This window comes from Patagioenas fasciata, chromosome 4 (genome assembly GCF_037038585.1).
Source record: "Patagioenas fasciata isolate bPatFas1 chromosome 4, bPatFas1.hap1, whole genome shotgun sequence".
Classification (NCBI taxonomy): domain Eukaryota; kingdom Metazoa; phylum Chordata; class Aves; order Columbiformes; family Columbidae; genus Patagioenas; species Patagioenas fasciata.
Window position 1 is genome coordinate 69,228,852 of NC_092523.1, and position 24,147 is coordinate 69,252,998.

Genomic DNA, 24,147 nt, shown 5'->3' on the forward strand with positions numbered 1-24,147 from the left:
TTGGCATCTTCCATCTCGTTTTTATTTAAAGTTAAAAGACATTAACCACCTTGTGGCTATAGACATTTGTTCCTAAGTGAAGTAAAAAGGGATAACTTGCTCCACTAAAAGGAAAGGCACGTATGGAAAGTTGCTTTTCCCGCGGGAGCGGGCAGGGCCGCTTCCCTCCCTGCAGGCCCCAGCAGCGGGGGTGCAGCCGCGGGCCGTGCGCTCCGGCTTTGTTCGGCCGGGCCGAGCAGCTCTGCCCCGGCCCGGTAAGGCCGGTTCCCGGTTCCCGCCCCCTCCTCTCGCCCCGGGTCCGGGCGGCTCCCCCGCGCCCCCGCCCCGTGCCTTTCCCGCCGCCGCGCTCCGGAGGGCACCGCCCGCCGAGCCCCACCCCCTGTCCCCAGGCCCCGCCCAGCGCCTCGCAGAGCGCGCTTCGCGTCCTCCGCTTTGGCCCGTGCCGCCGCCCGTAGGCCGCGTGACGCGCCGCGGCGCCGCGCCTTCTTATTGGCCCATTCAATAGTCGCGGGCTACTTGAACGCCCAGAGCGGCGCGAGAGTCGGCGGCCGCGGGACGGCGGCACGAGACGCGCCCATCCCCCGCCCGGCGGCGCGCCCGCTCCGCCGCCTCCCGCCCGGCCCGTTCTCCTCTCCCGTGCTGCGCCACCGGCCGCGGCCATGCTGGCGGAGCAAGAGAACCAGGAGAACGTGCCCCCGGGCGGCAAAGCGCCGCCGCCCGCCGGCACCCGCGTGGCGCTGGGGCTGCTGCGGGGCGCCCAGCAGCGGCCCGGGCTCCCGGCGCAGGTGAGCGGGCGCGCCCCGGGCGGCGCGGAGTTCGGGGGGAGGCCATGCTGGGGTGGTGGGAGCTGTCAGGGCGGCTGTCAGCGGCCGGGCCGGGCTCCCGGCGGCACTGATGGGTCGCTGTCCCCGCAGGCGGCGCGGAGCGGCTGCGAGGGCCATGGCGCGGCGGGGCGGGCGGCCGGCGGGCAGCAGCCCTTCACCGTCTATGTGGACGAGCCGGACGGGGAGCGGCGGCGCGGCCCGGCGCTGCGCAAGGACGAGGAGGTGCTGGGGCTGCGAGCGGCCGTCTGCGCCATGGGAGACCGGCGGCCCCTGGCCCCCCTGGGCAACGCCATGGACGTAAGCTTCGGTATGTGATCCTCCTGCCCCGGTACCCCTTGCCCGGGGCTCGGCTGGTGCCGTGTCCCGCCAGCCGAGCTGCATCCCCGGGACACCCGCCCGCGGCGGGGCAGCGCTGCCGCGGGATCTCGGTGCGCCCCTCGGGCCTCGTCCCGCCGGCCCTTCCCCGGGACAGCGCCCCGGTGTGCCCGGCCCTTCCCCGGGGCAGCGCCGAACGGAGCTGGTATTTATGGGGAGACTTCCAGAGCAAACTGGAAGAGGACTGCAGATCTCGAGGCTGTTTCATACGTAAACTGGCTTGGTTTGACTCGGAAGGTGACTTTTGAGTCTGTGAAACCGATCTGGTCCCCTTGAGCCGGCCTTTATGTACAATACAACAGCTTTTCAATCCAGCTGAGCTTTCAGTTGTTGAGCCTCTATGCATCTATCCCCTGCTCTTTGTGGGCAGTTTTATGCTTTTAACCTGAACTGCCGGTAACTCATGAGAGAAAACAGATTACAGACCACAGCCCTTTTTAAAGCCTCACCCTTTACTACCACTGTGGAGTTAAACGGGGATTTTACCCAGGCAGATCATGGGACTGCATGGACTTTTCTCCCAGGTAACCCTGTACTAGTACAAGTGTTTTGAGTGCTTCCCAGTACATAAAAAGTGGGAGCTGTCAGATCCATCTTCTGTAACACGTGCAGGAATATCTGATGGCTGATTTCATCACGGCCCACTTCTGTAGTCCCCAAAAAGCTCTGCTACTCCAGCCCTATGTTAAGCCACAATAGTTAGGCTTACAGGATTCACATTTATTTAACAAGGTAACACAGGACGCACTGAGCGCTGCACGGCTGCAAAAGAGTTTTCCATTCCTTTATTCTTAGGGGGAAGTAGAGAAAGGGAAATGGGAAACTTCCTTGTTACACTAACATTTTGGCTTCCCTAGAGTCTCCTCAACACCTAGTTTGGTTGAGCGGTAGCCTGTGCTTCCTGCCTGCCAGGGAGGCAAGAGGCTGAGCAGCCCTGGAGATCCACTATCCGCATACTACAGAAGAGAGTAGCTCCCTGCACTGCAAGGGGGTGGCCTGACTGCCAATTTTAACGTGGTTATTGTCTTCTGCTTAGATTCTCCGAGTATTATGGATATTTCATTAACCTCAGAAGCAGAAGAGAGAAAACCAAATGTTAATAACGTGCCAGACTATCTCAGCGATATCCATACGTACCTTAGGGAAATGGAGGTGAGCTGCTATTGTTTCCGTACAGCTTATGAGGGGGAAATTTGGGGTTGAGAAATGTGTCTAAACATTATTCAACTACTACAGGGACTAAAGTAAAGCTTGTTAGAAATAGAGGAATAAGATGCTCTGTTCACTGCTGTGAACATGAGACTGGTTTCTTGTGATAAAGATGACTGTACCAAGCGCTGAACACAAGCTTGAGAGCAAGATTGTGGAAATACAATTTACTAATCCTAGACTTACTATTTTTTACTTCTGATCTGTTTAAACTGGTAAACACAGTTTAAATAGCTGGCTCCTTCCAGGCACTTAGTCCAAACTCAATTTTATCTGTAATCTAAACCTACAGGTGAAATGCAAGCCTAAAATGGGTTACATGAAGAAGCAACCTGACATCACTAACAGCATGCGGGCTATTCTTGTGGACTGGCTGGTGGAAGTTGGAGAAGAATACAAATTACAGAATGAAACCCTGCACTTAGCTGTAAATTACATTGATAGGTTTCTTTCCTCAATGTCTGTTTTGAGAGGAAAACTTCAGCTTGTGGGCACTGCTGCTATGCTGCTTGCATCGTAAGTGAAATTGCTTAATTTAAAATTCTACTTGTTGGTCTCTTACAGATGGAAATCTTGTGGCTATCACATTTTTGTTGCCCATAGTCAGATTGGCTCAGGAGGGCTTCACACTGGAAGAAAAAGCAGGAGTTACCCACGTAAAAGCTTGGCAGTCTGTATGAAACTCTGCAAGCAAGGTTCTAGGCTGTCTTTGTAGACTAATTGATGTGAGGGTTCATTACTTCCAGCTGCAGCAGCAGCAGGCTTCTAAACAGTATTTGAGGGAGTGTGCACAAGGCATGTGCAAACAAAAGTTTTGCTTGCACCAATTATTAGTTCAGTGGGTTCTTCTGGAATTCCAGTAACTTTAAGTCCCAAAGTGCTAAAATATCAGGCTGTTGTAGGTCTGTAACTTTAAATTCTGCTGATTCAAGAGCTACTGAACCAAGTACAGCAAGTTGCTCAGTAACACTGACCACCTGCTTCCCAAGTCAGAATCTAAATTAGGATGCTGGCTTTTATTAAATGTTTCTGGTTATCTGGTTCTCTAGTCCCCAGTTATTTTCTCATAACTATTTCTCCTGGCAGAAAGTTTGAAGAAATCTACCCTCCTGAAGTAGCAGAGTTCGTCTACATCACAGATGACACCTATACCAAGAAGCAAGTTCTAAGGATGGAGCACTTAATATTGAAGGTTTTGTCTTTTGACTTGGCAGCTCCAACAATCAACCAGTTCCTCACTCAGTATTTCCTATATCAGCAGACAAGTGCTAAAGTGGAGAGCTTAGCAATGGTAAGTAAGAATTACTAACTTGTCTCGTGTAACTACAGAGTTATATTACAAGTTCTCGTTTGCTATCTAGTGGAAAAATGCTGAAGGATTCTTCAGTCCAGGTTTCCCTTCCTCCTTGTATTTTTAAATGTTTAGTCTCTCTGTGAGAGTTCTGGAGAGTGCCTAGGGTATGCCATGTGCTCCTCCAGAGCTGCCACACCACTGGAGACAAACACTCTTCTTGTCACTTAGTGTTTGAGATACTCCATTGCTGTCACAGGCTGGCGCTTGCCCTGGCGCAAGCACGGCCACTTACTCAAAAGCAGGCGGAGATTGATGATTTTTAGTTCAGGGTTTGTTTCACTGCTAGATGTTTTCCTCTTTCTTATCTATAACTGCCAGACCTATCTACCCATTTGGTTAAAAGGACTTTTTATTTTGTTTTCCCCTCAACAAGCAGTGAGCTCTAAATCCAGAGGCTAATTTCTAAAGCAGAGCACAGATTATGTTTCAACTAAAGTTATATTAAATCCTGACTGTATGGCAGGTACAAAAGTTCCTAAATGGAAGCCTTTGTTTCATTGTGCAAAGGTCACTGGACTACACTCTTCGCTCTAGATCCTGTATACCTCTAAATGTAGGAGTAGTTACATTTATACAGTCCTAAAATTACATTTGGCTCTTTCACGGTGTCACCATTTAGTGCAGGCTGACAATAAACTGCAGCAGATGCTATTAACCCCCCACCCTCTCCACTAAGGAAAGGGCATAGGAGGAAAAGGGAGAGAGACTTGCAAGCTGGAAAAAGTTAAAAATGCTTTACTAATGTTACTAATAAAATAGAGAAAATAATACAAAATATAAAAAACCAATCTTGAATTTCCTGGGTTAGTGCAGCGTTGCCCAGCGAAGCAGTGGCTGTGGGGCAGGCACCTGGAAGTCCTGGGCTGGACTCTACAGCAAACAGAACTGGACTCAGGGATGCAGGGTCTGGAACAAGACCTTGGATCATGGGAATGACAGGCAGGGTCCTCCTCAGATGCTGACCATGGTCGAGGAGAGCGGGACCCTTGTGATCTGTCACTTTACAGGGTGTATGACATGTATGGGATGGAATACTCGGTCAATTTTAGTCACCTGTTCTGTCTGCCCCTCCTTGCAAATACCAACCCCCCCTCACTTACGGGATGTGCAAAATTTATCAGTAACCTTGGCTGCCACAGTAATAAATCTAAACCTGGGCCTCTTCTGCATTCCATTGCTATTGTTATCAGCTCCTGTCTGCAAAAACACGCAGCCAAATTCAGAAAAGTGCAGTTACTTAGAAGAACTCAGCTGAAAGAAAACGTCACTAAAAGACAAACTGGTCTTCTTTTTAACAAAACCAGGACAGAAGGCAACCGTGAGGCTGATGTGGGCCTCGGTGAAAATGAGTTTGACACCCCTGCGCTAAATATAAAACCTGTTGAAAAAGCAATGTGTGGGAGCACTGTTTGGCAGTAGCTAACAGCAGATGCTAAAAATGAAAGATCATTTTGGGGTATGTTCCTCCTGTTTCATTGCTGTTTAGGGATTCAGTCACAGGTAGTGATTTACTGTGTCACCTCCCACTTTCTTCTGTGTCACCGTCTGGTGTCTTGATCAGTGTCAATCTTGTCTTGAACAGAGCATCAGTGTTAATTGAATAATTCTGTAGACCATCTCCGTAAGTGGAAACCAGTAAAAGCTGTTGCTCCAACTGATGGCAGGATTGGAAACTTAAATTAGGGTTCTAGTGCAACTGTTAAATGCTCTTCTACTTCCATTTGGAAGCAGGTGATTCCCTTTCTGTTGTCTCCCTTGCAGTACCTTGGGGAGCTCAGTCTAATTGATGCTGATCCTTACCTGAAATACTTGCCATCAGTTATTGCTGCTGCAGCATTTCATCTAGCAGACTACACAATCACTGGACAAACTTGGGTACGTAGCACTAAAACTTGAGCCTTCGTGCGCTTTTAGGCAGTAGCACTAAAACTTGAGCCTTTGTGCGCTTTTAGGCAGGTTGAGTGTATTTGTGTGCAGTTCTGAACGCTGGGGCCTGGGCTGTGGGAATTGCAGCCCCTCTGTCCCTCGTGGCTCTTAATTAGGGATTGCTCTCTATGGTATTTGAAAAAAAGGGGGGGGAACTTTTGTTCTAAGGAAGAGGCATCTACTGATGCACTCTCTTCCAGTGATCCTGCTCAGAGCTGTGAGCAGCTTCCTTGTGGTAAGGAAGTAGGCAGAAAGCACTGGCTGCAAGGGATACTTGTTTAGAATACATCAGTTTTCAGGATTACTGTAAATCTATGTGATGTGCTAGAATCTGAACAGTGAGGAATAAACTACTTTGTGCTTGAGCCAATGAAACTCTGCCAACCTATTAGGACAACAGTTTCAACAGGAAGCTAAAACCTCCACCAGTGGTTGCCAGCATAACCAAGCAGAAATGCAAAAATGTCCCTTTTGCTTTTTCCTTGTCTTCCTCAGCCTGAATCCCTGTGCAAAGTGACAGGCTACACCCTTGAACACATCAAGTCTTGCCTCATGGACCTACACAGGACCTATCTCAAAGCAGCACAACACACACAACAGTCCATAAGGGAAAAGTACAAGAGTACCAAGTGAGTATCTGTGGAGACGCGTGACAAGCTGTTACGCCTGAGTTGTTCTAGCACATATTTGCTTAATGGGGTGGGGGGTGTCTTGAGAGGAGTCTTCAGTCAGACTCAACTCACCAAATCTGCCATGTAAACCAAATGGTGTCAAGACTCCCAAGATTTTTGCACACTGCTTTGCTGAGCAATATTTCTTGCTCACCACCAGGCCTGCTATCGCTGCCTGAACCAACGGGTAGAAACTGAAGGAATTTTCTTGACATTCCTGCAGCTGGTAGGCACAATATGGTACCTAGTGCTCTTAAAAATCCATGGCAGCTGGCAAGCTTCAGATTGTTTTCCTGCAGGCTGTGCATTGTGAGAAATGTGCTTTGCTGCAGTATGCGTGCTGCCCTTCATGGCAAAGAGCACTTGAGTAAGATGACATCCCGCATCTTTCTTTCTCTCTCTAGGTACCATGGAGTATCGCTTATTGAACCACCAGAGACACTAAACTTATTGTAATAATCAAGAGACTGATCTTTTTAAAAGATGTATATTACAAGAAAATGATGTACAGTTTTAAACATGGTTCAAAATTCTAGATGTGATCACTCAAATATTAATACAGGATTTGATGAGCTTAATTATGGAGTTAGTTTTATGTGGTTTTAATGTAAATCTTTTGTACATGCAATCTTGTCAAAATATTTAGCTGGGTTTTATAAAAATGTTCTCTTCAAGCACAGAATTAACCATGCAGACCAAGTGATGTCTGAGACTGCTTATCTAATTATAGTCTAAACATTAATATCAGCAGTGCATTATTATAGTAGGGCTTTTTTCCTCCTTCCAAGAGTGACTTGGACTCCACAACAGTATTTGTAGCATTTTTGTACTGTCTAGTTTAAACAGAGAGACTTAGCATAGACCTGAAAAGTGGCTCAACGGCTATAACACTGGTAGAAACTCTACAGCTCTGAGGAAAACACTTTACTGGTACTGACTCTTGGGAGGCTCTTTAGGGAGTGCCGGTTACTGGCAGCCTGGATTGCTATGTCATGTAGTATCAGATCTCCATCAGGTTAAATGCTCTGCTGGTGAGACTGCACGGCTAAAACTAGTATAGCAGTCCATACTTCTAGTATGTAGAAAATGGTCTTGCTATAGGTATTTTCTAGTCAAAGTGTAAAAGTGGTACTAATTTAAACCCAGGTTGTTCCCACTGATGCATTAGCTGTCCTGAAAGCCCACTGATGCTCACTAAAAAACCGACAGCTACCAACCTGGTTACCCAGTACCTGTCTAGGGGCAGTGGGAGGATCAAACCGCAGGAGCGTGAACTGCTGTTCTGTGCCCTTGAGAGTGAGGAATATCTTCTGGTGCGGGTGCATGATGTGCAGAATAGCACTAGTTCTGTACGTCCCTCTCACTTGGAAAGGGTTCCTCTGTGGCATGCAACAAACAAAGACTAGACTGGTTGTCTTTTTCCTTAGTTCTAGAACTGTTACATGAGCAAGTTAGCACATAATCAGCATTAGAGCAAGTGGATGCTTACGTTCAACCTGTATAAATGGAGTGATGCTGCCCTGTACCTGCTGTTCTTTGCATGTGAAGCAGCGAATGCATGGAAGTGGATTTAATTGAGGTATATCCAGGTTGGCTAATAAAAACTTTTTACATCTGCTGTTAATGGTCTTGCCAATACCTTAAAAACACTGAGGGGTAGTACTACCATGCATTCATTTCTAGAGCGTTTTGGCAAGGGCTACCCTGTGAAACCTGTGCCACTTCAGCCTGAAGTTGACTCAACACAGTCTGGTTATCTGGACACCTAGCAGGTAGTGTATAAATTCTTCACAGATGTGGGGCAGCTGCTGTTATGGTGTGGGCTATTTAAAATAAATTTTTTAGAAGTCTGCCAAGCTGACAAGCAGCTGTTATAGTGCTATGAGACAATTCGCACATCTTGACGCAGCAACTCAAAACCTGCTCTGTAGTCTGAGCCTTCTGTGAACCAACTGACAAAGCTGATCAAGTGGTGGTGCCTTATCCAGTCAAGATGAAAGTGTGCAGCACAGGCTACTGCTTTTAGTGGCCAAACTGAGCTTTTTAGGATGCACTTTGACTTTTATATGTGTTCTAATTTCTAATGAAAAACTGTATTTCATTGGTCTACCATGTTCTCCAGTAGCCTTTGTTTAGCTTAATTTCAGGAGCTTGCCACTGAAAAGCTGAAATTAGTTGGGGAAAAAATGGCAGTGTCTAAAATCCTCCCTTGCTTCCTGAGCTTTGCTTTCAATATACTTGATAAGACTTCCTGTGTAGCATAAAAAGAATGCTTCAGTCATGGGCTGGTATCTCTGCCCAGGATGACTATGCTCCTGATGGCCAGCTCTTGCTGGAAACAACACCATCTCTTTCCATTTTCTCATTTCCTGAAGTCAGTATGGGATTATTCTAGGTCTTGCTACTAAGTCTTGAACAAAATAACCCAGGTTGTACTGTACTACTGTTTTGCCTATCCAGTTTAACTTCTAGCCTTTCAAAATAAAGCCTTTAAGGAGCACAAGGTAGGAGACGTCATGTGTGAAGAGAAAGCGCAGTGCAAAGAATACTGTTCTTTTTTTCCTGAAGAAGTTTAAGGTCTTCTTGGACTGCAGAAGTAAGAAGAAACTGAATCTTCATTCTCATACTCCTGACAGTGACTTTGGGCTGGAAGAACTGACACTAAGAAATTGCCCTGATTTAGCTCCTGGAGGAATGGGGCTTTCAGTGTTTGTCCTCTTCTAAAAGAGCACAACTTGATTAAAGCTTGCTCTGGCTGCGAGCAATTTTTTTAAAAAAATTAATATTAAATTTTAAACCAGATTCGGGGAGTGTATTATCTGCAACAGTAATTTATCTCTTGTTCACATTTCATGAAATACTAACATCACATGTAAAATAGTCCTCCTTTGTTCTTGTAAATACGTGCATGTTTCCACTTCATTCTCAAGCAAAGCAGCCAGGTCAGGGATTTTGGAAACCTCATCTCTTTGTTTTGCCCAATTCTAGATTCAGAACATAATTCATTGAAAATGGCTCAAGCAGCATTCCTATCTGTTGCATGTAATAATTAATTAAACTTTAAAAAAAAAACTCCAGTGCTGCAGTATGAGTTGGTTTTCTATGGAAGTTTTACAGAAGTCCTGTACTATTTTGTTAAGTATGTGCATTTCTGTTGATTTTTACACAGCACCATTTCAGTGAAATGTACAGTGTGGAGTGACCAGAGCAAGGTCTTAGCCACAGCACAGCACTTTCCCCTGAGAGAAACATTCCAAGGGATTAAACCCTTCCCAGGTGTGGTAATAGCTAGTTTAACTAAAAAGCAGCTTTTCCTGGCATTAAACTTGAGCCATCGTTCCTTCTACCCACTGAACTCCGACTGTACAGAGCTCACTTCAGTAATTGCAGAGGCTGTTTTGTTACAAAAAACATGCATCTTACCTCTGCAATTTAAATAGTACAACTTGAGTCAGTTCAAGTTGAACTAACGAGGTTGCTGCTGCAGCTGGATGGTAACCACAGAATTTCACTTACATGCAAAGTTTTTTTTATTTAAAGCTGTTACGATAGTTTTAAAAAATGTACATAAAAGCAGGACCAGATATAGGATAGGAGATAAAATTATCTACAAAAATAAGTTCAGTAATGACAGACCGAATTATGTATTATACAGCATTTGTGAAGGAGAGATGATGGCTTTAATAAGCAGCTCTCTTCTTTCTCCTCCTCTTGTTAAATGCTTTCTTACTTGTATTTTCTTGTTTCGAGTTGGTCTGTGTTCTGTGAGCAAATACAACATTTGTATCAAAGAAATGTACTGAGCAGTTTTATTTCAAAAGAACACAGGCTGATCATCCATAACAGGGTAACCATCCACTGTGCTCAGCACAAAGTTAAGTTTCTAGAAAGTGTAATAAATACAACGAGGGGTTCCACAGTTAGAGTTGGAATACAACAACAAATCTCACTTCTTGGAGATAAAATTGAAGATTAGCTGTAGTCTGATGTAGAATCTCTGCAGCAGCTGATTCACATCTGCTTTTATGCCCTCACTCACTCTGGAATGACTAAGATCAGTATATCTATAACCATCTCAGCCAGCTGCAGGCCAGCCAGGATGAGTCATCCTGGCCTCCTAGGACAGGAGCAAACTAACCCAGATTTAAACCTCACCTGGCTGTCTATGTAGCCCCTTGATCAAGTGAGAGCTTTCTTGGCCCTACCAAAACCCTGAAACCACTCCTTACAAACTCCTTTCCCCTCTTAATTTCACATGATGGTTACCTTGTTTTCTTTGGTACTTCCTGTGGTTCCAAAATGACAACTTCTTCCTCTTCACTGTCAGACAATACAATAGGTTCATCTTAAAAAAACAAAAACAAACAAAAACAACAAAGAAACCATAAATCTACAACCTGGCGATCAGTTTTGTACAAACAACACAACCCGGTGATCAGTTTTGTACAAACTTCTGTAACTAACAACCACAGCATTTTTAAGGACACATTCAAAGTGGCAACTGCTTCATTTGGCAAGTGCTTAAGCTGGAGCCTTCCATATCCTATGGACATCAAGGTTTCTTTTGAAGAAAACAGAAGAGTCCAGGTGAACGGAAAGTAGCAAATGAGCATAACTCAAGTGGGAAAGTGGCTACAATGATGGTTCTTCTCTCACTAAAAATCTCTCATATTTAAATTCTAGATTGCTAATGAAGTGATGTTATGAGCATATCTGATATCAAAGATAAGTACTTACCCTTCTCACTTTCCTTCACTGCACTTGGATCCTCAGTTTCCATTTTCTGACACGCCAAGGCAGTAGCCTCACTTTCACCTTCCTCTTCTGCTGCGTCTTCCCTCTCAGATTCTTCAAGGTCTCCCCAGGAGTTCTCTATTCCTTCCCCAATTTGGGCTGTCCCAGGAGCGTGCAATATTGGTGCGGAAAAACTGAAGCAGTTAAGAAAAATCTGTCTTTTCTGGTAAACTCTTTGTATTCTGAAAGCATAGCAGTCGGTTTTTAAGCTGTATCTTTCCTCCCCAGGGGAGATCATCCTTAACGGGAAGCTGAGAGTACTTCTCCAGATACTGTAACCAGTTGCTTAAGACCTCAGTTTTGCACTTCATGCCACGATTTAAGTTACCTAAAAGCAGTTAGAACCACACCCAGTATGATGTCACTGTTTCCTTTGAAAGCTGTAAGGCTCCTTAAGCTGTGGGGAACCTTAGATGTGTGTTTAGTTTCTAGCCACGCTAATGCAGCGGGTGAGAAGCCTGTTTTTCCCCGAGTAGTTCTATAGAAAGGATACACTTCTGAAGGTGGCTCAGCTTTAGCAATGATTTCTTCTGCTTGTTCCTCCACCTTGTCAGTATCAACAGCAGTGCTCTCCACTTTGAAGGCAGTAATCTTTTGGTTCGGTATAGATTCTGCAAAGCCGAACTTCCCGCCTTCCTTCCTAGTCATTCAGTGACAGACATGATTTCAGGAGGTTTCACACTTCAAAATGCTTTCTCGTTTCAAGTTCACATATACAATAAAACATATACAAGCGAAAACAATTTGCTGTTCAAACTAAAGGCTGACATTAATTTTTAGCAAGTTTCTTAAAAAGACCCATTTACCTTTCCTTCCCAAAGCACTCACCTAACTTTCTGGTCATTCTCCAAGGCTTTTTGAATTAGTTCTGTTATTTCTGCAACCTTAACAGCTGTTATTTTACTGCATCTCAGAACCTGTTTGTTATATATACAACAACAGTTTACAATCACCAAAGCAATAAGTTTTTAACTAAAAATGTAGAACATCATAAGAGTCACAAACACGTAAAATACAATATGGCATCCTAGTGTGAGGGCCTGGGTACACTACAAGTTGATGCAACAGGTTAATGCAACAGCCTCTAGCTATTCATCAGAGCGCAGTCTGAATTAATTGGAGAAAAAGTGTACATCTGAACAAACAATGTTCCTTTTCAGCATGATGCATAGTAATATGCGTTTCTTCTAGGAATATAAATACATAATCTTTTCCAATTAAATCAGACAGGTAATTGTTTTCTCAGCTTCCAAATCTTAAGGTCATTTCAGTATCAAGATTACAGCACAGGAAGTAGTTTATACATGAAAGACTGGTCAAGACAAAGATTTACCTGATCTGTTACCAGCATGATCCCTCCACTGGACTGGATGGTACAAATCTCACCATGCTTGTTCATGGCAATCACAAGGAGACCATCCATTACACGCTCCTCTCGTTCACTTGGATCCACCAGTAAATAGGTCCTGGAATCGAGTTTTTAAATATAAGGCAACCGTAAAGGTTTGAAGTTATTTACTACCCTTAAAACAATTAAACAAAAAAACTGGTTTATATATAGGTAATTATAGGTATCCTCCCCCCCGAAAGTTTTCTATGTCATCTGTGGAAAGCTGCTGGTTAGTTAAACTGTGCACAACCCCTAAGTATCTCCCCATGGCATCTCACAGCAGACAAAATGTTTCAAGAAATCTGCTTGTCAATACAAATATTTTTAGGACCTTTTTATGTTTAAAATAAATTCTGGAGAATTGTCTATAAGCTGTTTCTGTCAAAAGACTTCAAAATCTTACCCTTGATGGTAGAAGGCAAAACTGACACAAATGGGCATGTGGTGGATACTCAAGGGGACAGGATCACGTTCCTCCGGAGTGTACTTTGAAAAGAATTGTCCCAGAAGACCATTACTTACAAAACACATTTAATTTTGAAATTATGTACTGCAAAAAGATATGTAAAGAAATAAACAGCAAAGAAAAGAAGGCTAAGAAATGTTTAGTCATTTAAACATTAACAAAATTATTTTTACTATTCTTGTGCAATTCTTTCTGTTTACTACCTACGTAGGTAAATACTGCACATTCACCAGCCTTATGCTAGTTCGGGTCAAAATACTGTAAAATACGTATCTTTTACAATTAAAACTCTCACAAACTGAGGTTGATACAATTCTGTATTCAGAAGGCTTCTTTACTATTCCTTCAAATTTTGAATAGCAACAAATTTATCCTAAAACTCCAGGCATCTTGGAGTTTCTCTGTTTACATAAGCATTTAATTCCCCCTTTTAGACCGAATGAAATAGCTACCTGCGATGCCACAACATTTACTATTATCTGGTACAACTTACCACAGTTACTTCCTCCCCTTGCACAGATACATCTGGCCTGCGAAAATGACACAGAGCTACAACTCCTGCAATGCTGGCAGCGTCAATAATGTTACCATCGTGATTTAACAGATGCAGGTCCAGACGAATTTGCCAAACCTGAAAAAAGCACACATAACTGCTTGCTAATCTGTAATGTGATTCTATACAACTTGTTTTTCAAAATAATTTCATTTATTTAATCATAAAAAGAACCGGTATATATTCTTCAGGTCTTTGCTCAAGATGTTAAGACGAGAGATCCTGGTACATTCCAAAATACCCACTGTGCTAGATTTAAGCTCTGGTTAATACATTTGAGTATGCATGGTTTCAAATCCTTCAAAAAGCCTATGCAGATACACAAGTCAAAAATACCTGTAAATTCAGATGCATGGAACCCTACATTAACCTAAAATCAGAATTTCTAGGTTGCAAAACAAGCCAGACACCACCTTAAAACCAGATTACATGTATCCTTTAATTTAAAGCTAATTGAAATCAGTAGGTTTTCATACCTTTTCACCAGCAACAACGCAGAGAGATTCAGTATCTACACACTTGGAATTTCTCAGACATCGTTCTATTAGTCTGTTCACTTTCACCAGTAGCTCAGGTTGCCTGTTAAAACAAATTAACCCCATTGAATATGATTATCACTATACACTTACATGTATCAAATCAGTCGCTCTTATGTCATCCTTGTTCAGTTGTTTTAAGAAAGCTACATACCTGCCAGGCTCAAAACCAGGTGCAGCCATTGGTGAGAGCTCAAAATTAAAGAAAAGTATACCTTCTGCAGGCCGATTTGGCTTGGGGGGAACAAGTTCACACGAAACTTGCGCAAGAACCCTACAAAGGTAAATAAACCAACAAGTCATGGAATTCACCAGGAAAAAAACTACCACTAGAAACAAAAGACATACTTGGAATAAACATGGATTTAGTCTTTCAGTTTGCATTTCTTACTCCTGCCAGTTTCGCATTCAATATCTGTCATACATATTTAAACTCTAGTCAACTATTGAGAGAATCAAATGTAGAAATGTAGAACATTCTTCTGTCTTTTAGGATTAAAATCAGACTCAAACACATAAAAATCTATAACTAAATGTTCATGTAAGTTCGTATATTCCACTTTTCTACGTAAAGAAAAGAGGCGTTTGTGGAAGAACACAAAATATAATATAAAACCAGTAAATAAAGTGATGAAAACCAATAATTTTGTATTTTATAAATGATCTGTAATATACAACCAACAAAGTAACCCCATCTTTTCTGTCTTCCTTTCCTTCCCTTCCCTTCTCTTCTATGGTCCTGTTCTTGGAAGTGTTATGACTTCTAGGCTTCAGCCTTTACAGTCTGTTTCGTGTGACCTCAGTGAGCTGTCACACGCCCAACACTTAACACTCCGTGCTCTGTTTGCTACCGCAGAATCACAGAATGTCAGGGATTGGAAGGGACCTCAAAAGATCATCCAGTCCAATCTCCCCGCTGGAGCAGGAACACCCAGATGAGGTTACACAGGAAGGTGTCCAGGCGGGTTTTGAATGTCTCCACAACCTCCCTGGGCAGCCTGTTCCAGTGTCTGTCACTCTCACTGGGAAGAAGTTTCTTTTCATATTTAAGTGGAACCTCCTGTGTTCCTGTTTGTATCCACTGCCCCTTGCCCTATCGTTGGTTGTCACCGAGAAGAGCCTGGCTCCATCCTTGTGACACTCACCCTGTACATATTTATAAACATTAATGAGGTCACCCCTCAGTCTCCTCCAAGCTAAAGAGACCCAGCTCTCTCAGCCTTTCCTCATAAGGGAGCAAACTAACCCTTCATCATCTTTGTTGCCCTGCGCTGGACTCTCTCCAGCAGTTCCCTGTCCTTCTTGAACTGAGGGGCCCAGGACTGGACACAATATTCCAGGTGTGGTCTCACCAGGGCAGAGTAGAGGGGAAGGAGAACCTCTCTGGACCTACTAATCACCCCCCTTCTAATACACCCCAGGATGCCATTGGCCTTCCTGGTCACAAGGGCACAGTGCTGGCTCATGGTCATCCTGCTGTCCACCAGGATCCCCAGGTCCCTTTCCCCCACACCGCACACCCCGCAGCTTCTCACACGTGCGAGCGGCAGCGGGGCCCGCACAGCACGGCCCGCCCGCACCCGCCAGGCTCACCTGGTTTTGCCCAGCTCCACCACGCAGCAGCCGTAGTCGGCGCCGAAGGAGATGCGCACGTTCCGGTAGTCATAGCACTGCCGCCCGTCCAGCCGCTGCGGGCCACCCCCCCCCACACACACGGTTAATGCGCCATCTCCGGGTGGGGAGCGCGGCCCCGGCCTACTGCCGGGCGGCGGCGGGGGAGAGCCGCGCGGGCCCCGCCGGGGCGGGGAAGGGAACAGGGATGGGGAAGGGCCCGGTGAAGGGTTGCCCGGCCCCGCACCTTCCTCTCCTCGATGGCGCGCAGGATGAAGCGCCGCTCGCAGTTGGAGATTGGCGTCGCCTTCATGGCGGGGTCTCAGGCGCAGCGCGACACAGCGCCGGTACCCGTGCGCGCGTCATCACCGCGCGGCGGCCGCGAGGCTGTGGGTACCAATGCGCAGGCGCTGCGCTTCCTCCGCTGGCCCCGCCCACAGGCGGGTCCCCTCAGGGCGGGCGGTGTGAACTCGGTCGGGGTTGCTGCTGGTTCCGCCGGTGCTGGGCGCCCGGTTGTATTCGCTTGTCGTCCCATACAGCCCGCCAAATGACGGGTACAGGGGCCCGTGTCGCCGCAGGTGCAGCTTTAGCCGCCGCCCGGGGCTCCCCCGGACAGAGTGGGGGACAAGGGCCGTGAGGGCTCGTCGCCTGGGAGACCGTGTGGGTGACAGCGCCCCCGGGCGGGCGGTTAGGGGCGCTGTGGTCCCAGCCTTTCGTACTCCGCAGCAGCTGAACCGGCCCCGCATGAGTGCTGTGGGAAGAAATGCGACAAAAGCTTCAGATGGGCAGAATACGCTTTCCTGTTGTTCTGAAGTGTTCCCTGTGAGTAGAACTTCAAGGCCTTTACAAGTGGCTTTCATGCTTAGTTGTGAGTTGAAAAATCTATTACTCTGCTCTCCCAGCAGTGTTATCACACCCCAGACAGTTTGACTTTTCTCACACAAAATTGTTGAAATAAGTCATACTTAAGGTCCAGTGCAAACTAAAAAGTGTGTCACATTTCAGCAATCTCAAGTTTGTGCGAGTGAGGACAAGTGCCGTCAGATTTTTCTGTGCTGGTTTTAGGTTTTCAGATTAGGGTAAATGAGTGTCATCACAAATTTTTAGTGTAAAAGCATTTTTATGAGATTATGAAAACACCCTCTTGTTGTAGGGAGGCAAAAAACCAAGTGGTTTTCCTAGCTGGTGCTACATGTGAAACAACAAGAAGGAAGAGAATGATTTAACATTTGCAACTTTCTAGCCACAACTATGGTAACAATTGGAGTAAGATTCTCTCATTGCTGCTATTTGGTTGATTGGGTATTTTCCTTGGAGTTTGAGTGACAGTCCTCAGGTAGAAATTTTGTCTGGTTTTGCTTTTTTAATTGCTTAAATTCAGAGGTAAGATTCATTAGTGGGGACTTGGGGTTAAATTCTGGCTGCTCTGCAATCACTGAGGAAATGCTTCCACTGGGGTCAAGTTTACTCTATATTAATAGCCCTAAGTCCTGCTGTGCTTTAGTTGGTGCATCTTTTTACATGAATAATAAAGGTTAGCTACTAATGGCTTGTAGTCACTTAAGGTTTGAAATTATTTTCTAAAAGATAATTCTAATAGCAGAGCTAATTACTGAGTTATGTACAGTTGGGTAAACTGTTAACTAGTGTTTCTAAATCACAGAAAACCAGTATATTTTGAGTTTCGTTTGTTATTACCAGATAGATATAAGGTGCAAAATAGAGCTTGGGAAACACTTGTGGAGATATTTTGGCAAACACATAAGTTGAATAACTAGTAAGGCAGACTTCTGAAAGAAGTGGGATGTAGCTGGAAGCTTTGCATTTTGAATGTCTAATTTAAACTTTCTGCTCAATATATTACTGTAAGTCATTTGCTATCACACTGATACATTTAATTTATTTTATTGAAGTCTTTATGTTGCTTTCATAGAAACTCACTAGAAATTTCAGATACTTCAGTTGCATCTAAGAAGTATTTTATTTGCATATTCAAGTAAACCAAAGCTAAAGCCATGATTTACCCCTTTGAATACTTTTTCTTGCATCTTTTGTGTGCTATCGTACTGTATTTGGCAGTATAGTTATTAAAAGCCCATTTTCACCCATGTTGTAAGCCATAGTATTTGTGGAAAGCAGGTTTGTGAAATATTTATGTCATTTGGTAATATAAAAAGAGGTCTGAAATCTTCTTACATCTCAGTGAACAGAATTTGCTTGGTAAACACAGTCCTGCAGTGTTGCTCTTTCAGCAGATAATGAGATGGTTAAAGTCTCCCATGAGGGACTTCAGCTGTTAGTTCAATGCTGCAAAATTGCTGTGCTTGATTTAAATGAGACATCTCATTCCCCCAAATCTGAGTCCTGTGTGTATTCAAAAGTACTGATGTTAGTGGTAGGAGCAGTATTAAGTATTTTTATCTGGCATGCACAGCTGAAGTGGCTCAATAGAAATTAACTAGCTACACATATATGTCTTGTTTCCAAATTCAGATTAAATGGCCATCCAAAAATCCACAAAATCAATGAGGTTGCAGAGGTTTCACTAGAGACCTGATGTGGCAGATGGCCAGATGATTAGTGGTGATGAGAGGCAATGAGGATAGATCCCAATTTAAACTGCAGAATCTTGGAAATCTGACAGCTTACAAGCAAGAGATGTCGTCTTCATGGAACATTTCGTATGAAAGGTGGTGGGACATAGTGCCTTACTATCTTGTTTTTTCAGTATACAGCAAGATGTAACGCACACTGAAAGCATTGCCATATATATATATATTTTTTTTTTTTGCATTGAAAAATGCAAATGTTTATTGAATAGCAGGCAAAGGCTGTACAGGAATGGTGTCACCATTTGCTGCACGGTGACAATAAACTGTGGCAGATGCTCTCTGTTAACCTCCCCCACACACTAAGGAAAGGGATTAGGAGGAAAAGGGAGAGAGACTTGCAAGTTGGAAAAGTTAACAATGCTTTACTAATACTATTAATAAATAGAGAAAATAATACAAAATATACAAAACCAATCCTGAATTTCCCAAAGTTGGTGTCACTCCAGCAGCTGCAGGGCAGGCACCTGAAAGTCCTGGGCTGGACTCTGCAGCAAACTGGAACTGGACTCAGGGATGCAGGGTCTGGAATGAGACCTCAGATCACAGGCATGACAGGCAGGGTCCTCCTCAGATGCCGACCGTGGTCAAAGAGAGCGAGACCCTTGTGATCTCACACTTCTATAGTGTGTGTGATATGTATAGGATGGAATACTCAGTTGGTCAATTTTAGTCACCTGTTCTGTCTGCCCCTCCTTGCAAATACCCTCCCCTCACTGATGGGACATGCAAAATGTATCAGTAACCTTGGCTGCCATAGTAATAAATCTAAACCTGGGCCTCTTCTGCATTCCATTGCTGCTGTTATCAGCTCCAGAGTGCAGTGTCTGAAAAACACGCAGCCAAATTCAGAAAAGCGCAGTTACTTAGAAGAACTCAGCTGAGAGAAAAATTAACTAAAAGAGAAACTGTTCTTGTTTTTAACAAAACCAGGACACATTGTAAGGCTAATTTTGCATGGAGGGAAGTCTTTCTGAGAAGTTGTACCTTGCTTGATTACAGTGCAAGGGACATTGATATAAGCACTTCTCTTCAATGAATAGTCTCCATCTTTCTTGCAGTAACCCATGTTAAATCCAGTTTAGTGTACTGTTTCTTTCCACTCTTTCCTCTGGTTTTATTTTGAGGGAAAAAGTACAACTTGCTGGATAAGAGGATAAGTGTAATGTTGGCAATCATTATCATGAATAAATTGGCAATTATCCTAAAAGGTGAGTGAGACCATCTACATTTTTTGGAAGAAGTGGACTCTGAAGACCCAACCTTTGTTTTCAGATCTTTGATTCACAAGAATTGCAGGTTAATTTCTTCTTACATGCATTGGCTTAAAGGAATGTAGACTCATAGCTAATTGCTTACTATCAGCTCTGTTTGGAATCACTGGTATTTGCACTCCAGGTGAGGAAAATGGAGCATTTGTGTTTGTAGTCAGTTCCATCATAGTTGGCAAGCAATTGAATTTAAACATTTTACAGCTTAGATGACTCTGCTATCTTCTGCAGAAGAGGGGATGTGGTTGAACTTCACACTTAAATGGGACATTCTGCACTGAGTAATACAACAGTTCAGATATTGATCAGAAAAGGGCTTCCTTGAGTACTTAGCTTTCACTGTATTATTCATTTAGCATTTTGCTTAGCTTGGTAATGATAAATTAATCCATTGTACTTGATTCTCATTTAGTAGCATGGTGTTGTTATGTTGTAATTTGCAAGCTCTGCAGTAGAGTGGTAATACTTAAAATCACTTAGATACTCTTTAAAAAAGTGTTTACATTGCCTACCCATTAAGAAAGATAACTGAAATCTGAAAATAGATTTATTACTGAACAATTCATTCACATAAGTTAAAATGCACTAATCTTGCAAGCTTTATAGACACTGGAATTTTTATTCAAACTGATTACTTAGTAGAGCAGTCAAAATGAAAATCAGTTTTGTAAACCATGGCATTTTCCTTTAAAAATAAAACCATTTTCCATGACATTTTCTTTAGTTACTCACCACAACCATAAAATTGTTTGTGGTGTTTGTAAGAACCTTCTAAATAGTGTTACTCTCCATCAATTACAGAAATGTCAGTTTGGGCATATGCTGAGATTTGTGCTTGAGGTTAGATTGGGAAAAATTCCTGTCCCCACTTTCCCAGTGAACAGTCACCTGCCTTGACCTGTCAGGCTGGTGTCAAAGTGCCCTTTGGCATGACTCCTCTTGACAGAAGTGAGCAACTGAGTGTTTGGGCTGGTGAGGAGTTGCAGTCTTGTTTCCTAGCAAACCATCATGATAGCTTTTTTTTAATTATTATTTTTTTCGCAAAAGAAGTTTTATAACAGCTTTGATAAAACAGTATTTTTAAAGGAGTCACAGTTTTGATGCTAAACCAGAACACTTTACAGTGTTGTCAGTCATAATGCATTAGGTTTTCTTGCACTAATACATATTCTGTCAGAAACATTTCCAAAAGTGCTAATTTTACGTTTATTGCTGGGGAGGCAGTTATGGTGGATTTTGGCTTCTGAGGCCAGTCGTGTTCAAGATTAATACACAGAAGTTGATGGTGAATTTCAGTAGGAGCTGGATGTGATTCCAGAGGCACCAAGTCGTGTGTGGGGGTTGGAAATCAGACATCTCCCTTGATTCATGCCATCTTCTTTACACAAAGTATACTTGGCAGATTTTGTGCCTGCACATGTACTAGGAAGGGTAAAGAATTTCATGTACAAATTAAGGAGGCATAAAATCACAGCATGGGAAATCTGAAGCAGGCTCTGTGGAAAATAAGGTCAACATAATAGGTTAATGAAATAAAAGTTGAGCAATTACTACATACATATCTGTACAGTGAAAGGCAGAGTTAAAATTGTAATCAAGTAATAGAAATAGTCTTAGTGTTTGAAACCAGAAAGAAAGGGAATGAGTGTGTTACACTGCAAAGTGAATAAATGAGTGAATAAATCACAGGCACTTAGGCTAAAGCAGGAATTCTCAGAAAGAAGAGCCTAATGATCTATTGTGCTCACATAGAAGCATTTCTTCGTTTTAGATGAATGATCTGCAGGCTGAAATGCTTAAATTGGATTATCTTACTGAACTGATCCACAAGGGAAAATCACATTTGAGGACTGAAGGAAAAAAACAAACTGCCTCAGAATCTCAACATCTTGACAGTAAGCTTCCAGCAACCACATTTTGTGGCCTAATAAAAATAAATAAAAAATTGTTCTTCTCTTTTCATGGTAGCCTTAACTGGGTAGGGGAAAGGGACCTGGGGGTCCTGGTGGACAGCGTGATGACCACGAGCCAGCACTGTGCCCTTGTGGCCAGGAAGGCCAATGGCATCCTGGGGTGTATTAGAAGGGGGGTGGTTAGTAGGTCAAGAGAGGTTCTCCTTCCTCTCTACTCTGCCCTGGTGAGACCACACCTGGAATATTGTGTCCAGTTCTGGGCCTCTCAGTTCAAGAAGGACAGGGAACTGCTGGAGAGAGTCCAGCGCAGAGCAACAAAGATGATGAAGGGTTAGCTTGCTCCCTTATGAGGAAAGGCTGAGGGAGCTGGGTCTCTTTAGCTTGGAGGAGACTGAGGAGTGACCTCATTAATGTTTATAAATATGTACAAGGTGTCATGAGGATGGAGCCAGGCTCTTCTTGGTGATAACCAATGGTAGGACAAGGGCTAATAGGTTCAAACTGAAACACAAGAGGTTCCACTTAAATTTGAGAAGAAATTTCTTCTCAGTGAGGGTGACAGACACTGGAACAGGCTGCCCAGGGAGGTTGTGGAGTCTCCTTCTCTGGAGACATTCAAAACCTGCCTGAACACATTCCTCTGTAGCCTCATCTGGGTGTTCCTGCTCCAGCAGGGGGATTGGACTGGATGATCTTTTGAGGTCCCTTCCAATCCCTAACATTCTGTGAAGAAGTTTCTACAGGGCACTCGGGTATCTTCATCTGGATTTCTACTGCCTATGGATTGAATCTGCCCAGCTTTGCAGGTCTAACAAACCAGCATCACCCCCATTCCCAGATTCTCCAAAGCACCATCGTGACTCAGGGTGATCACCGAATGAATACATACTGTTGGTTACAAACACACGAGGAAAATCTGACTGAGTGCGCAGCATTGTCAGCTGTAACCGTGTGAGAACAGCATGTCTTGATGCAAGTACAGGAACAGTGATATCACCAGCCCCAGGATAAGTGGCATCAATAATAAATAATCAAGTTAAGCCATTAAATTGGAATTACTCTTTTCAATTCTTTCTTCTGCTTATTCAGCTTCCAAGTGTCTGTTAAAAAACAGGAATTAATCTTCACCTCCTGGTTACTTGAAACAGTGAAAGTCATAATCTTTTCCAAGCAAATAGTTTTGTTGTTCCATATAGGTGACCTCTTTTGAGACTAATAAATACTGATACTAAAATACTTATTTTAATTCAGGAGACAAGTTATAAAAAAATTATGCATATGCCTCTACTGAGTAATTCTGTTCCTGTCTTTCTCTAGAGCCTTCCTGTCTCTTTATATGAGGAGTAAGGATTGGGGAAGAATGCTACCATTCCTGCTTATTTAGGTTGCATGTTACACTTTATTCTACAGACTACAAGAAACAGCCTGCATTATTTAGTTACATGATTATAAAACATTTCAATAGTAAAAGAAGATGAACTATTTCTCTTCCCTACAGCTTTAAAAAATTTCAGAATTCTGTTTTGGTCATAAAACCCCCAAACAACCCCCCATATAATGTATATTTTTGTTGATTCAGCTGATTTAAAATACAATTTCATATTTTCAATTCTATCTTAAAACACAGTCATTGTTAAAGTGTAAAAGCATGTTTTAGATGTACCTGCTAATGTGTACGACACCCCCTCACAAAGTAGTCTATCTCTTGCACAAGACCAGGCTTTCATGGCCCTTTTGATCAATATTCTGTGCATATCGAATGCAAGCATTAATCCTGTCATATTTCCCAAAGATCCTAATCCTTAATTCCTCATGAACAAATGCTGATAAGAAACGGGCGTTCTGAGTAGTTCAGTTCCTCACTAATAATACAAAATAATTATTGTGCCTGAGAGAACACAGAGCTGCGATGTGTGAGCACTGGAGAATGATCAATGCCAACTTTTCCTTCTTTGCCAGAGAATGTTTTATACAGTATTGATGAAGAAGTCTGAATTTTTGCTACTTCAAGAGAGGATGAATGATCATGTTCATAAGTTGCTTCAAATTGTTTATTGAGCATTATTATGAAGTAGTATTATAGAGGTTCAGATGAAGATAGAGGATTTAGTATAAATGGTGGTTCAATACCTAGTTATCTCCTTAGCTCAAACTTGCACTGATAATAATGTAAGAATTTGATAGGCTTTTTGAAGCAGAATTTGTGCATTTTTGATGTATTTCTTCAGGAAGTAACACACTTTCTGTGGTCCTGAAAAAATATGCAATATATGCAGCAGTGCTTATGTTCATTCTCTGACATTTCACTTCAGATGCTTATCAATCCATGGAAGCATTGGGGATGTGACTTGGGCTGAGGTGAATTGTGTGGACAGGTGGTATCCAAAAAGTGCAAGTAGGGTTTCCTCTGAGGACAGCAGTAAACTGACAGCACTCCACCCCCTTTACCTCGTCTGCTCTCCTGCAGCCTCAGAGCACTGATGTTTTTGGGGGAGCAGAGAGTAGATGGAGGTTAGATGCAATAGTTTGAGAGTATGAAATATGTCTCCTTTTTGTCTGATTGGGGTGCCACTGTTCTGAGGGGGCCCATGAGGCACCACAGCCATTATGCTCCTCTGTAACCTGTTTTCACGTCTGGAGGCTCA

General features: G+C 43.5%; 3 protein-coding genes across 4 annotated transcripts in view; 2 read left to right on the forward strand and 1 right to left on the reverse strand.

Moving 5' to 3' along the window:
• The first annotated feature begins 547 nt into the window (after nucleotides 1-547).
• Nucleotides 548-7,977, forward strand: CCNA2 (cyclin A2). Of its 2 annotated transcripts, XM_065836264.2 has the most exons (8): nucleotides 551-785; nucleotides 915-1,131; nucleotides 2,236-2,351; nucleotides 2,701-2,924; nucleotides 3,495-3,699; nucleotides 5,524-5,637; nucleotides 6,184-6,317; nucleotides 6,764-7,977. In XM_065836264.2, exons 1-8 carry the CDS (start codon nucleotides 660-662, stop codon nucleotides 6,813-6,815), a joined length of 1,188 nt encoding a protein of 395 aa, XP_065692336.1. In that variant the 5' UTR covers nucleotides 551-659; the 3' UTR covers nucleotides 6,816-7,977. The 2 variants fall into 2 exon arrangements, with proteins under 2 accessions (XP_065692335.1, XP_065692336.1); XM_065836263.2 differs by having other exon boundaries at nucleotides 548-1,131.
• Nucleotides 7,978-9,871: 1,894 nt separating this feature from the next.
• Nucleotides 9,872-16,101, reverse strand: EXOSC9 (exosome component 9). Its single transcript, XM_065836262.2, has 12 exons — nucleotides 15,957-16,101; nucleotides 15,692-15,786; nucleotides 14,253-14,372; nucleotides 14,039-14,141; nucleotides 13,503-13,640; nucleotides 12,947-13,029; nucleotides 12,487-12,619; nucleotides 11,982-12,070; nucleotides 11,647-11,793; nucleotides 11,097-11,287; nucleotides 10,626-10,704; nucleotides 9,872-10,121 (listed from the first exon to the last, which is right to left on the reverse strand). The coding sequence occupies exons 1-12, from the start codon at nucleotides 16,020-16,022 to the stop codon at nucleotides 10,040-10,042; spliced, it is 1,326 nt and encodes a 441-aa protein (XP_065692334.2). The 5' UTR covers nucleotides 16,023-16,101; the 3' UTR covers nucleotides 9,872-10,039.
• A 162-nt stretch (nucleotides 16,102-16,263) lies between these two features.
• The window catches only part of ANXA5 (annexin A5), a 53,213-nt gene continuing 45,329 nt past the window's right edge, over nucleotides 16,264-24,147 (forward strand). Inside the window, exon 1 of the mRNA XM_065837019.2 lies at nucleotides 16,264-16,531. The gene's annotated coding sequence lies outside the window, so the exon portion shown is untranslated. The remainder of the gene's footprint in view (nucleotides 16,532-24,147) is intronic.